Source organism: Pezoporus occidentalis, unplaced genomic scaffold, assembly GCF_034315485.1.
Source record: "Pezoporus occidentalis ecotype Australia unplaced genomic scaffold, CSIRO_AGI_Poc_V1 ctg198, whole genome shotgun sequence".
Taxonomy (NCBI): domain Eukaryota; kingdom Metazoa; phylum Chordata; class Aves; order Psittaciformes; family Psittacidae; genus Pezoporus; species Pezoporus occidentalis.
The window spans coordinates 900197-915803 of NW_026913833.1; the positions used below are offsets into that span (position 1 = coordinate 900197).

Genomic DNA, 15607 nt, shown 5'->3' on the forward strand with positions numbered 1-15607 from the left:
TCCGCTTCTAAGCTACAAATATTTTACTACCAGTATAAAGATGGTCAGCTTTCAGAGTTTAATGGGCTTTGCAATAAAAATTAAAGTGATATACAATCAGATTAGATCTACATGGCAGACTTTAACATACGATTAAGGATTTGCACTGAATACGTATTGAAGTCATTCCTACAATGAATGTTCAGGCTTATTTTCTCTTTCAACCATTTAAATATGTAAAGCAAATGGAGATAACAGAGAAATAATCTATTATTTACTGCTTTCTCCTACAGAAGAGAGAATCACCCTTGTAAGAAACCTCAAATTTAGAAATAGAACTACAGTATGATATATATATGAGTATAGTATGAGAAAAACTTCTCACTGCTGCATCTCAACATGGAAACAGAATGCTATGCACAAAAGAAGATGCTAATGTCAGTGCATTGTACAGTATATTTTCCACCTGTACACTTAAAGTGTATGGAAGTTCACATAAATATTACTGTGTTTGTAAATGTGTTTTACTGACATATCCTTCTGTAACTCTTGCAGTTTCTAAAACCATACTGAATTACTGAATGCACACATTTACATGTCAATGAAGACTATGATTACTCAAATTGTTCTGCAATTCAAGGTTACTATCACTGAGTCTGGATATGTTGACCAAGGGATTTACTGAATCACAAAACCCCCCAGTTAATCAGTTTACAGCTTTCCACTGTTATAACTGTAAGATTTTAGTTTTTACTATCTAACATGCCATCCAGGACAATCACGTTACACAGAATGATAAAAGAAATAACTTATAATGTAGGAGAGAGGAGATGTGGTATAGCCATGTCAATGCTGAGCTGGGAACTAGACTGCCTGGGATAGATGTCAAAGATATATGTCAAGATGCCACCAGAGGACAAGTTGAAGCATCAAATAAAAAAGCAGGACAACACAACAGGATAAGAAGATCTCAAGAACAAAAATGTAGATTATTGGAGAATGAGAATGAAGAATTTTTAAACCAATTTTCCTAAGAAAAGATCACAAAGGTCTGGTGAATGCAATTCCAGTTGAGTAAAAAGGATGGAAATGGATGGGGGACTATCTGGGATAATGCTGTATTAGCAGCAAGAAGTATGATTGTGCTCACTGAGGGAAGAAACTTGCAGATTTTTAGCTGGTCTAAAGCTTAAACTCAAAGCAGCTTTACTGAGCATTTACAACTTGTGTATTAAGAAACTTCGTAACTTGCAGGATTTCTGAATGGCAAAGATGAAAGACATCCCTGATACAAATCAACTTACAGAGAGTCAGTTTTCCACTTCTCCCCCAACACAAAACAAATATTTCCTTCATCTAGCTCTTATGGATGGATGTGTTTGTTTTGGTTGAAATGCATAAAACATTTAGCCTGACACTTCCCTGGTGGTGCAGAAAAGTTCAGTTTTCAGCTGAGATTTGGAAATGTTAAAAACAATTACATATGTTTTGCATAACAGAAAAGATCAAGCAATGCTAACAATACTCTTACTTCTAATAACACAGTTTATTGCTTCTCCCTCCTCATATCTAGCACGTTTAGGAAAACAGTTTACTGGACACTTCACCTGAAACACTTTTTTAAGTGCTTTACTAACTGTGGACTGTCCAAAACCCATTAATGTCAAGAAACTTATAGCTTAAAATAAGATTGTGGAAGAAAAGACAAGAATTTTAAAAGATTCTGCAAAGCAAACATGAAGTTTCACCATGAGTATTTGTGGCTAGTTTTTAATCAAAGTGTCCTGCATTCCTGGTCCTTTAACTTTGACAGTTAATGCTTCCAAAAATAAGGTGAAGGAATGTACACTTCCAGAAGTCTGAAAAGGCAAAACGTATCTTCCTTTCAGTAGCTGACTTAGGACACCTCATTGCATAGTACTGTGAGTGTGGCTCCTGTAATTGGCAGTGTCATATGCCCCACACTTCAGTGAAAGGCAGAACTGGCTGGACAGTTGTATTGCAAACCCTGTGCCTGTAACTGCAAGGCTGCCATTCAGTGCCTTCCAATAGCCAATCCTGTGGAATTAAAAGTATTTAAAATAATTGCTATTAATTTAATTCTGTATGAAATATTACTCTTTCATAAGTAAAATTCACAGTATTGCACACTTACACATCCTTCTCTGTTTGAGGCTGCCCTCTTCTGGGTAATCTGCTTGCTGAACCATTCTGCTCCGTTCTATTTCCTAAGGGGTTCACAAGGAAGAAAAAAAGAAGATGAAAATGAGATATTGAGTATTTAAAGCATTTTAAAAAAGTGTTAGTATGAACCTTGACTGCTGTACGATCTTTTAGGAAGAGGAGAAGAACCAAAACTCACTCACAAAGCAGGACAGATTCCCTTGTAATGAAACACACTAAGTTCACTATATTTACTCTTTCATAATTTGACCCCTCGTCAGTTCACAGGACATTTATATTTGTGAGAATCTTGGGATTATAGTAATAGTTACTGGAATTTAGGATAATTGTGACAGATAGTTACATGTTCTGCTCAGAAGCTTTTTATCCTATTAACTGCCTAAGTACAGCTTATTAGCACAGAGCATTATCATGAAAACACTGTCCTGACTGAGCAATGAAACCTGTTTTCCTTCAATAAAAAGTGCCTGGCCCCCAACTCCATCTTGTAAACAACTACAAAGAGATGCTGCAAATTATTTCCAGAGGCTCTGACATGCTACACCGACAGTATAATATTCTAGCTTGTCCTCTGATGGGGTACGATAAATCATATGCCAGTTGCCATTATTCTGCGTGGCAAGTCATGTTTCTACATTTCAGTGCACTGATATTTTGAGCAGTTGCAGGTTTCTGGGAGGAAACAGGAATGTATTACCCCAAAAGTCCTTTCCCATGGATTTGATAAAACTTCCTAGGCTCACATGTGGTGTCGGTAAATGGGTAAACTGCCTGGTTTCTAGTGAAACTAGTGAGGCTGTAACTATTCATGGTATTGTGCTCCACACAATCTATATGGTCACCTTCCAGTGCTTCAAGTGTTTTATCTGTTGAGGCTCCAGCAATACAGAGGTCACATCTGAAGAGTAGGAATGATCTCTGTTTCACTGCAGCTGAAGTTGAAGATACCATATAATGTGGAGTGTTTGTAACTGCCACAATTTCCCCCCTTAACAGTATCTGTCACTTACTCTGTCTTTCATTTTCTACTACAATGTAAAAGCTCCTGGGTTTGGACACAGTTTTGCTCTCCTATGCAATGGATTTCTTTTGAATCTGATAGTCATTAAACACAAAACAGTGAGGCGTATGCATAAATAGGAAGGAGGAGAGGCATAACCATACATTCATTCTTTTTTTTTCTGGTAACAGCTTTCCCTTAATAAGGAGAACAATGAGATAACTAGTGCATTTGACAATTAGTGACTTAGAATCATGGAATCCCAGACTGGTTTGCGTTGAAGGGACCTTAAAGCTCATCCAGCTCTAGCCCCCTGCCACAGGCAGGGACACCTTGCACTACAGCAGGTTCAAGCCCTGTCCAACCTTGAACACAGCCAGGGATGGGGCAGCCACGGCTTCTCTGGGCACCCTGCGCCAGCGCCTCAGCACCCTCACAGGGAAGAGCTTCTGCCTAAGAGCTCATCTCAATCTCCCTGGACTTGTAGCCATTCAGACGCTGCTCATCTCTCCAACACCCAAGAAAGACCTCCTTTTCTTGTGCCAAAGAGGTTCACAAGGTGTTTAAAATGAGTACTTACCTACTGTCTCTCCAACAGATACATACACATCTTAAAGATGTTTCATATTCAACAGCTGTTATTATAAGGTGAAATTCACCTTTAAGGGAAAGATTTGGAGAAACATCCAACAGGTCTTTACTGTGGCCTTAATACTGATCCTGGAGCAGACCCTCTGCAATTCTCACTTCACTGTAATACATCTCCTTTCTGACATCAGACTTGAAAAGAGAGGCCACACTATGCATTAAACACTGATTTCTTCTTGCTAGATCTAAATTATTACATACAAGTATCAGCACTAAAGGATAAATTAACTTCTAATTTTAATATTTTGTAAAACATTTACAAAGACCTCAGAACGACAAGCTGCTATGAAACTTTAAGCTGTTCCACTACAGTAGCTAAAGGTTAAGACCCTAAAAGATTTCATTTTAACTCTAAGTACTCATAGAACTTGCACTTAAATCAGTCATCAGTTATCAAACAGATACTACTTTCAGACAAATGCTATGGAATAGTGGAACACTGGTTTGATTTGATTAAAAATAGATTGTTTTAAAATAAATCTTAAAAATATATCAACCAATAATGATGAGAAACCAATGATGATTCAATATTCTCTTATTTTAGAATTTTACGTCATAAATGGGTTGTGAGATTTTGGGTAGTTGGGCAATATATGAATTATCAGGCAGCCCTACAGGACATACATAGGACAACATCATAAAACCCCACTATCTTATAATTGGGTTGGTTCATGTCTTCTCCTAACATAAATGTTACTTTTGAACAATCTTGGCATTCTGTAGGTATTTAGTCTTTTTTAAGGCACTCCTCCACACTGGTATTCAAAAGAAAGCCATATTCATTAGACGAGTAATTCCCATCTGTCTGTCCTCTCAGTGAGATAGATTCATGCTACTTTTTGTACTTCACACAATGCAAAATACATTTTCATAGCTAATGGCATTAATTTGCAATGATTTTCATTCTGTTGTTTCTTACATATTAATAATGGAAAAATAGGATATAGATCACACTCAAGGCCTCACAGATGATATGTGTAATCTATGACACTTAAAAGTGTCTTTTCAGAAGGAGGAAAGAAATTGTGGGTTTACAAGGCCAGCCTGAAACCTGTGATACAAGAGGAAGTCTCATGCACCATCACCTTGTAGCTATATGAACACAAGGAAAAAAAGATGTCTGGTACTACATTACTGAATAATTATCCATCTGAATGTCAGCTATGAGCATGTGCTCAGACTTTTTATAGGCAAAAAGAATGCTCCCCTATGTCCATACCTAATATCACTATGGAAATCCAGTACAGGTTCACCTTTCGCATTGACATCCTAATATACAGGCATTTTAGTACAAGACATTTTTCCTTCTTTTTTTTTTTTTCCACCTCAGAGATAAGGCATTTAATGTAAATGCAGAGATGCTGAAGAAGTTTTACTACTTGTAGTAGATTTAAATGTTTGTGTATTATCATGTGTTGTGTCACCAAAAAGGCATCGACTAAAACGAAAGGAAAAGAGGTTGTTAAAGCAGGGAATTACAAACATGGAGGGATATTCAAGAGAACATCTCTAAAGAGCCACAGCATTTTTAATTTTGTATCTGACTGCTATCATGATATACAATTTTAAAAGCCTTTTTCAAAGTGTTTAAGTGCAGGTGGATTTCCAGCCAGGTTAAGGTATAGTTTCATATTCTGCAGACATCCATAACATGGAAATCTGTATTTATACATGGGTTTTCTTCAGAGCTGCTTTTGTGATGTGCCAACGCTAAGAGCAAGCTTACTGCTGCCAGTGCCTCACACTGGAGTCAGTGGGGACATAGATTGTTCCAATCTGATTCTTCCCTCAGGATACAGGTGATGTTGATTCAGCCAGAAGCAGCAGCTAGGTGTGACATGCAGTCACTTTGCTTGATTCTGAATACTTATTGCTCCATTTGGGGTGAGAACACAGGATGCCACATCATGACAAAACAATTAATTGGACCATGGTATGAGCTGACCTTTCCAGGACATGACAGATGCCACGACAGGCACTGATTGCACTAAGAACAGCCATCTCTCTGATGTGATGGAGAACACCTACTGACAACCTTTCTCATGGAAAGGTTTTGTTGTATAGGATGAAGAGATTCATATTTACCAAGAGGAAGGGAAAAAAAAGACATAGGCTCTTCATTCCATCCAGGAAGCACCATCAAATCCTGAGACTGCTAAAGGAGTTAATACATACAAACACAGTATTTCCTTCTTACTGATGAAAGCAGACACCACTGCCTTAGAAATCTGTCCTGGGGATACTTTGAAAATACCTTTCTCTCTATAGAAAGGTAGGGTAGATAAATTTACACATCAAAGACATAAGTTCCCAAGAAACTAAGTCAGAATGCTGCTCACCAGAAGAGTTACTTTTCATAGCTAGAAGAAAGTTGGAAAACAGTGGGGTTAGACTGCTACCTAACTTGGTTTAAGCTCCAAGGAGAAAATTCAACACATAACTAGGGATATCTGTGGAAATACACAGTGCTTTAAGCAACTTTGTTGAAGAGAAAAATAACCCTAAAGAGAAACTGCTTATGGTCTTTTAAGAATACGGGGGTCAATAGTTTGAAGGGCTGATTAAATGTCACTAAAGATTTCTGGATCTAAAATAAGTGGGAATGTGGAGATACCCAAAATAAACATCTTTTTAGGAATCAAGGAGCCATTAGTTTTGAGAAGAGAAATTGTTCACAAGACAGGGTGGGCACTGTGGCAAAGGCGCTTTCTGGCAGACAAGAGACTTTCTTCCATCCCAACCCAGGAATAAACCAAGCCTTTCATTGCACATGTCAACATAGCTCTCAGAAGGCCACAAAATTAAACACACACCAACCACATATATGTTAAAATTTGTAAAGGCAAAGATGTTCCTTTCAATACAAGGGAGTTGGAACTAGATGTTCTTAAGGTCCTTTCCAACCCTAACTATTCTATGATTGATTCTATGTACCAGGTTTGCACAAGTAATTGAGACATGCCATCACTCACTGAAAGAATAGGTAGAAATTAGGGTAATTGTTCCTCCAAAGGCTTCTTGGAATGTCAATGGTCGACAGAGTCATTTTTGTATTAGGTCCAGGTGCCCAAATCAAAAACAGCACTGGTGGAGGAGAAGAGCTACTCTGGGAAGAACTGGAATCAGCAGAGAACTTAGTAGGAGAGTTGTGAACGTTCTGACTGGCAGCAAGTGCTCAACTGTGTTAAAGCTGTTTGACAGACAGGTAATAAGGACATAAAGCCAGGTCATAATGAAGACTGACAGCACATTAAAGAATTAGGATATAGCTGCTTCTGTTTAGTTTCCTAGAATGACTATGACTTAGGAAAAGTAAAAACCAAAACCAACCCTCTGCACTATAACTATGCAGAGCTATACTGCCACCAAAACACCCCATGCTTCCATGCTTCCTCAAGTACTCTGCTAATTTAATAAGGAAAAGGGAGGTAATGCTCACAAATTGTACTATTTTCAGCTTGAAGGCTTCCAGTAATTTCCATTTTTTGGCCAGCCACCTCTGACAAAAATTTCCTGATCACATTCCTTTAAAAAAATAAAACTCCCTTTTTTTCCTGGAGGAAAACCCCACTTTTTCAGCTCCATCGTAAGAGCATACGGTGTGAGAACCAGTGCAAAAATCTGCAGACTTCTAGATAAATTTCAAACGGTGGTTATTCTATCCTGCTCAGAATATTTCTGCTCATCATAATTCACAAATGTTAGTGAGGCCTCAATTACTGCACATAAATTCCAAAATATATGGGGCATAAAAAGCTCTTTAACCCAACAAAAAGGCATAACAAGAAGTGATGGCTCAAAATTAAAGCCAGGCACATTCAAAATCAGACAGGAGAATTTTGTTCCTTTAATAGCAAAGGTAATTGAACAAGGAACTTGCTAAAAAAGGGAAGTGACAGATATTACTATTATTATTATTAAAATGATAATTATTTAAATTATAGTATTTAAATAATTTGAAGTCCTCAAATCAAGATTTCAGCATCTTTCCAGGAGTTGTATTGCAAGAAATAAAAGCTCTTAGGCTCTGTAAGAGAAAGATGACAAAAAAAGTCTCTTTGTTATTTTATTTCATATTAAAAAGTCACATCAGGTGACCTAATGGTTCATTAACACTTAAAAAGAACACAGTCTATATAGCTATAAAGGCAGGTTAGTCTAAGAAAATATACTTCTTAAGCAGTCATAGTTTGCATCAAAACCTGTGATTGTGTTAGTAAGTGGACATATATCCTGAAGTCAACTGGAAATTTTCTGAGAGCTAATGACATTCAGTGTTATCCTCACTATGAAAATCAAGTGTAAAAAATTACATAAATGAATGCAAAGTGGAAGAGTTAAACTGAACTTCCCTTCTAGCTTTGATTTGATAAAATCTACATAACTTTCAATATTCATAAACAGAAACTCAGAGCTGAGAAATCTTGTATGCATGTATGCACGCATCCATGCAAGAATTTACCACCAGAAACCTGGAAGTACATAGACCAGGACTTGCACTGCAAATCTCAACGTAGTTCTCAAAAGAGTAAACATGCACCAGCTGCAAACATCTTTTCTTTTCAGCTCTCCTGAGCATGAGAGTGTCCAGACCTCACCTGTGTGCTACAAACAATGAATTACACTGCCTCGCTAGAGTGAACCAGGACTTTGCATTCAACCAGAACTAAGTGTTCAAGGCCAGGTTGGATGGGGCTTGGAGCAACCTGCTCTAGTGGAAGGTGTCCCTGCCCATGGCAGGGGGTTGGAACTGGATGAGCTTTAAGATCCCTTCCAACCCAAACCAGTCTGGGATTCTATGACTTCCTTGCAGTAATTTTGCACCTAGCAACCTCAGAGCATCTCCCATATAATCCGAAGAACAGTCACTGTCAGTAGCATGCACCAGTGACAGCTGTGACTTAGAAAGAAAGCAAACAAATGACGTTGTTAGGATGAACATACCCAACCGGTGGAATTACTGTAATTCTTGAGAAAAATGCAATGCAGGTGTTTGGGTTTGTTTTTTTTTTTTTTTTTTGTTGCTGAGGCAGCAATTTCAATACTGATCAACAGAAAGCAGAACTTGTTGCATAACCAAGTTGTTTCATAAACACCCCCAAGATTTACACTGGAAAGATTCAAGCTTTAAAAACCAGCATCAGCTTTTCCAGAAGACATCAAAATTCTTTAAGAGGAAAAGGAATTCAAACATACCACATAAGTTACTAAATCAAGTCAATAACAAGGAAAATGTTGCATTAAGAAAGACAAAATGTTAAACTAACCATTTGATAGGTGCTTCTTGATAGTTTGTGCATCATGACTCATAGGAGATGAGAATGGGCTCATTTCACGTGTTCCTGTTGTTGGTGAGTAAGCATTTAGATTTTTCAATTTGGTCTCCAAAGGTGTTGCATCATGTCGCTAAATCATAGCAAAAGACAAAGAATCCAGATGAATTTTGGCTAAAGACAAATAAGTACCTATGTCCATCTAAACCTACAACCATTGCAAACTTCCCTTCTGCAAAATAAACACATTGTCACCTCTACCCTTCCTATCAGTAGTTACATATTCGCCCCCAAACTAGACAAAGCCTCTCTGAACACTTACTATCTGCTAATAGATTTTCCTTAGTAATTCCCAACTTTATGTCCTCCCTTTTATGGAAAGTCCATGTTCTAGGTTGTGGTGGGTTGATATTTGCTGGCTGCCAAGTGCCCACTGAGCTGCTATATCACTCCCCATCCTCAGTAACATTAGTTTTACTCAAATAAAAACCCCTTCAAATACTAACCTACCAATTCTCATATACAAAAGGTATGTGGTTTCCAGATATTTAGTTACTCTGGCATGAACATTTGATTGTTTGGGCTTTTTTTAAGCAGTTAAACCCTGGTATTATTTCTCCTACAGTACCGAGAGTTTAAGACACATGAACTATAAACAAGTAGTTCTCATTCTGTCTATTTAATACTATTTTAGTTCTATAAAACCATGGTTATTTCTAATGCTGAATTGCAACTCTGAGAAACTAGGATTTTACTGCAAAACTAATATACAGAGGAAAAAAACAAATCCACACTTGGTTTGCATATAAAGGGCTTTAGCTCTAGTAACAACTTGCTTCCAACTAAGTCTAGCGGTTTTAAATAACACCATCAACGACTGTCACAAATGAGACATATGCAGTAACAGAACACATATAGGACTTAGAGGAGGCTCCAATAGCACCAGCAGCATCTTAATGTCATGTTACACTCTTAGAAACCACTGATAAGTGGCCACAGGATTTTCTGGGCTTTGGTGTAACAACCAATGTGCATACTACCAGACCCACTTCGATGACCTGCTGATCCAACTATTCAACAAAAGTGCTGGCAGGTACTCCATGTAGCAAGCTGCAGAATGACAGCTTTCTAGTCCTGCCCACCTTTCGTTTCAAGGAGATAAAATCTGCAGGCATGTAAACTACTGCTTCCAAACAAGACTAGCCACCTCTGTAGAGAAGAATCCAAGTAGTGAACAACTGATTTCATAGAATCATAGAATGGTCTGGATCAGACATTCAAAAGCCATCTAGTCCAAACCCCTTGCACTGTATTAGCATCAGTTTACAAAGAATAAAGGGACATTTTGGGCAGCATCATTTTTTCCAGTCCCTTTCAGAATTCTTTCATGGGCTTAAAGATGGGCTGTCCAATGCACTGCAATAGACATTTTTTTATACTGGTTAGTATGTTATTTTCCCTTGGAAACATAGTATAATCAAAACAAATCTCACATTAAAATGGAATAAGTGATTTCTTCATTGTTACACTCCTGAGGCTTTGAGTTAGAGGAGCAAATTAATTTATCTCTATGTAGTAAGCAAAAAATTGACTAACTCACTTCTCAAATAACCACCCTTTTCTACCAACTTGAGCCTCACTGCATCTGTAAAACTGAGTATCTATCATTTGTCTTCATGTCACTCATAACAGTCCTTCAATTTCCTACAGTATTTCTTCAATCAAAGCTTTATTGTACATGATTATTCTATAATCTCTTTAAGTTCCATTTATTATTCCATTTATTAATGTTAGAAAGTATAATAGGTAAGCATATTACTCTGTTTCAACACCATGAATGAAATAGAAGGTGAGTATCTGGGATTTATATTCATTAAAGAATACACAGTACTTAAGCCAAGGTTGGGGGGGGATATCAGTCAACCTTATATTTGCACTCTGGGAACCGACCTATCCACTCCAATTTCAAATTAGTAACTCATTTATTCATACTTAATCATATGTTGCCCTGTTTTGCTGGAATAAGACCCTCACACTGCCCCTTTTTAAACCAGATGAAACAATGGACACACAAATCTTTGAATCCAGTAAGGATTCCTCAGCACAGGAATCTCCTGCATGCTCTGGAAAAAAGGATGGTTGGAGACATAATTGAGGGCATAGGCAGCTGAGCTGGGAGCATGGGACAGCATGGAAAGACAACTCTGAGAAGGCCTAAACCTCATAGGTTTAAGGTCTCACAAATAACTCCTGGAAACTTTAACTACAGCAGTTTTAGATCTCAAAAGGGCTCTGCAGTACTTCTAAGGTCAAAAAACAGGTTTACCAGGTAACACGTGTGAAAGCCACAAACCATGTCAGGATGTCAGCCAGATCAGATCAGAAAGCTACAGATACAAAGGTGACTTAAAGCCCCTACTGTCCAGCAGGTACACTTTAAATCGTTGCCATGTACCCATTAGAGGCATCATATGAACTAAAAATCATAACATAAACCTACATTACTGAGATTCCAGTAGAAGTTTTTATCATTCAGATGGACTTTTTGCAGCACAAGAATCTGAATGCAAGTAACCATCAAGTAACTATCTTATGGGGAGGGAGCAGAGAAGGAATAGCTTTAGGGAAGGAGAAGAACTCTTATGTAATTTCAGCTGGACCACTCATCTACAAAAACATTACTAAAGCCCAAGAAACAGATGCAAAATTACAGTCACAGCTGCATTCTGAGCAGAACAAGTTGGGTAATGGTACACTAAGCTGCTAATTAAATTGCTAATGATTTTTTTTAGTGCCACTGCAGTATTTTGCCACCTTTGTTTAAATTCAAAAGAAAAAGTATCTAGAAAATTTTCAAAATGGCAAATTTCTGTCTTACTAAATACCAGTGAGAGCTCCAAATATGTGCTGCATATAAGCAAATCTCTGCAAAATGACAGAGCGATTTACTGGGAGCTCATTTGCTGACCAGCTATTTCTATTTACTTCTCCAAAATTTTCCTTCCTTTAAACACTGCCATCCTCACCAGCTCCTCTGGATTGATGCCTGCAGCAACACCCACTGTTGGTAGGAGCAGATAATAAACTGACATATGTCATGACATGCTGGTACTCGGAGTATACTATAGCTGCATTTACAGAAAATAATAGCAACAGTACAATTTTATTTTTATTGTGATAACTGTGGTGAAATTTATTGCAGTGTTGGTACTTTAGTGTTTCATTCTGCCAGATTAGCTGAGGGAGGTAATTATATCCTTGACATGAAAATGCCTTTAATGTTTTCGTTTCAATTTTGCAGTTTATAATATGCAGATTACAGCATGATCATAATTCCATATTGTTCCACGTACAATTACATGGCAGAACATTTGCTTCCAGGATAATGGAGCTAATTTCTAATAAATGATTTCACCAAGGATCTTAACTCGTTCAGCTCTTGGGTAAAGAGTGATGGCAATATAAAGATGCATCTTTCTCCATTATTTTCCAGTGATTCATGCAGATGTGCATTACTTAATGCCAGGCAGTTCCATGACAAATGGAATATAATAAATTTTATACTAATATTTTCAGCAGTAGTTTTGTGCCTTGTTAAGATTTTCCTAGACAACATCCAATCTGTAACAATAGAAATGAAGCTCTAACAAAATACCATGTCTATCCACACGTGTGGATATAAATATATGTATATACACATATATACAGACGAGATGATTCCACACACCAAAAAATACTTACAATATCTTTTTTAATACTGTCCAGCTTTAACGCTCTCTTAGCTCTGCAAGAGAAAAATACAGACAAGTTTTATGGTCATCTAGACACAAAGATTTCTCTTAGTAAGGTCTATAACTGGTAATTTTATCGACATTTTTCTTTCTTGTGTTTCACATTTTTTTAATACTATGCAAGAAAACTAACGTCATCCAAAGAAAATAATTTGACTGATTAAAATACCGTGTACCAAAAACATTGCTTGTTTATAAGGATAAAATGTTTGCATAAGAAAATCCACTTCTCCATTTTATACTAGAGATAAAAATCAAGACAGTGAAGTGAAATCACACTGTATATTTGTCTCTTTTTCAAGGCTAAACACAAGAAAAGAATGCAAAAGCATTATTATTTACATACCTTCTGAAGAAGGGTTGAAATTATTTTGCCATTAGTAGAAATAACGTATTAGGCATTTAAAACACAGGTACAACCAAGGTGAAAAAAGTAGTTCTTCCCATCATTTTAGCTCTTAACATGATTCAGTGCTACCAGACTATGACTTAACTGGGGAACAGATGCTCTATGTCTTTACAGGTCCCCAAACCATACGAAACTATCTGCTAGTCTTCCTCACTATACTGATTCAGGAACATGCCAAGCTCTCTGCAAAATCTGCTCTGCTGAACTGGATGCCCAGCTGTTAATGGCAACACTAGAAGAGGAAAGCTGAATATTTATAATACTTTATATCGTACAGCTGTCTTCTAAAGAGCAGTCATCAAAATTTTATTGAATGCAGACTAAATGCTCCAAGGAAAGAAAGGTCAACATAAATTAAGACTATTTTTCCCAGAGACAACTGGAACTTTTTAAGCACACTCCTAAATCTTAACAATAGTTTAAAGCATGATATAAAACAAGGGGGGGGAATTAAAAATCTTTTTAAGAACAATCCCCAAGAAACATATTTATTATATACAATTATATTTATTATATCAAACAAGATTTGGAAAATGCATCATATTTCAGGGACTTAGCTCTGCTCTCATCTTGGAAAAGAATGTTTTGACTTTGAAGATGACCTTATTCCAAACATATCCTTTTAAAATTTATGTTACTATTCCAAAACTGCAAATTAAAGGATTGGAAAAATAGAATGAAAACACATCTTTGAAATTCATCTCTGATAACAGTGTGATATGAATATGTTTTACAACTATCTCTATTACAAGAAGGGGAACAGAAGTATTCTATCTTAAAAAAGCCAAGTAAACAGGTAACATTTAAATTAAAAAAGCGAGTGAAATTCTTGCCAAAGGGCAGTCAAAGCTGTAACAGTTTGATGGAATTCTTTACAATGTATTTCTTTTTTTAATAAAAGCCCATATTGCTTAAGGAATGCAGACTCCATTCCATCTTTCACCCCGGTGGCAGCAGAGAAACATTATATTTATTAATACATCTACTCTGAAAGGATGCTCTAGGGGCCAATGCATTTGCATGTTATACTAAGGCATGTCATGATGGAAGTTTTTATGATGGACTTCAAAAGAAGCTGGAAGCCAAAGCAAAGCAGAATCTGGACTCGACATAGCTGTAGGATGAAGATAAATGAGAAATGACATGAAAATCCCAGTAAATTATAAACATTTAGAAAATTTCTATGGTGAAAGTTGTGAACTGGTCAAGGCTATGTTCTTTAAAGTCTGTCAAATATTGTAGAGATGCAGACAGCCCAGATTTCTTTTTGCTGGTCTGTAAAACCCATGCAAACACCTTGAGCGAACAGGCAGCCTCATTCCAGGCAAGCACTTCAATGTTGGAAGGAGCTGGCATATCGTATAGGGAGATAACAATTTTGGTTTCAGGAGTTCAACTTTGCTTTGCTTTTCCCAATCCACCCTACCCAGCAGCTTGGTTTGCTTGTTTTTAGTGATTGTCTTTCTGATGTCATAATGTGAGAAGGTAAATCTCTGGGCAACTGTGATTCACTCATATTAAGTTAAAATGTGTGGCTAGGACAACTGAAACAAAATTCATCCAGACATCGAACATGAAGACGCAGCTGGCCAAAGCGTCTTCTTTCAGGTTGTTCCAAAGATGAACATGGAGAAAACCCCATACATGCATCTAGGTGCAAACAAAATCCTGAAGTATTTTAGGAAGCACTATGGAGAAAGAGCACCAACTTTGGTTTGGTTTATCTTTTTTATATGGCTGGAAAAGGTCCCTTCCAAACCAAACTACACTGCGATTCTATAAAAGCCTTCCTTTGGCTATGGTGTAGAATCAAATGTTAGAATGTGAATGAGAAAAGGAGATAGAAAAATGAGGCGTGTGTAATGACAGCACACTTATTTACCTGAGTTTTCCTTCTGCCTTTGAATTGTTGGCCTGACAACTTAACTAGGCAGAGCACGATGGCACATGTTTATGGCTAATGTTCATCCTGCAATGATTATTTTGTTCATAGGATTTATCAGCTTAAAGAACTACATATGACTTCTACAGCATATTGTTCATCAATCATTCCAGGTCATATTGTCAGTCCTGCTAATACCTTCAGTCATTTGAACAATGCTTTGATGAAACCACTTAGATGAGGAACTGTTTAACAGTGAGAGTCTTAGGTATGCAATTTAACTTTCCATAAAGAGATAAATTATTTATATTGTTTTTAATTCCACATACACTTAACGTTCTCTCCACAATTCATTTATGAATAAATGCAATGGCAACAGCCACATACAGATTGAATACACAAAAAAGAACATAGAGAATCAGGGACCTGATCATATTATTT

General features: G+C 37.1%; 1 protein-coding gene across 1 annotated transcript in view; it reads right to left on the reverse strand.

Annotated features, from left to right (window-relative positions):
• ITGB3BP (integrin subunit beta 3 binding protein) overlaps nt 1-15607 on the reverse strand; it is a 34160-nt gene that overhangs the window by 15095 nt on the left and 3458 nt on the right. Inside the window, exons 3-4 of the mRNA XM_062617585.1 lie at nt 9079-9217; nt 2135-2207 (exon numbers count right to left, since the gene is read on the reverse strand). Coding sequence (XP_062473569.1) covers nt 2135-2207; nt 9079-9217 — 212 coding nt within the window. The remainder of the gene's footprint in view (nt 1-2134; nt 2208-9078; nt 9218-15607) is intronic.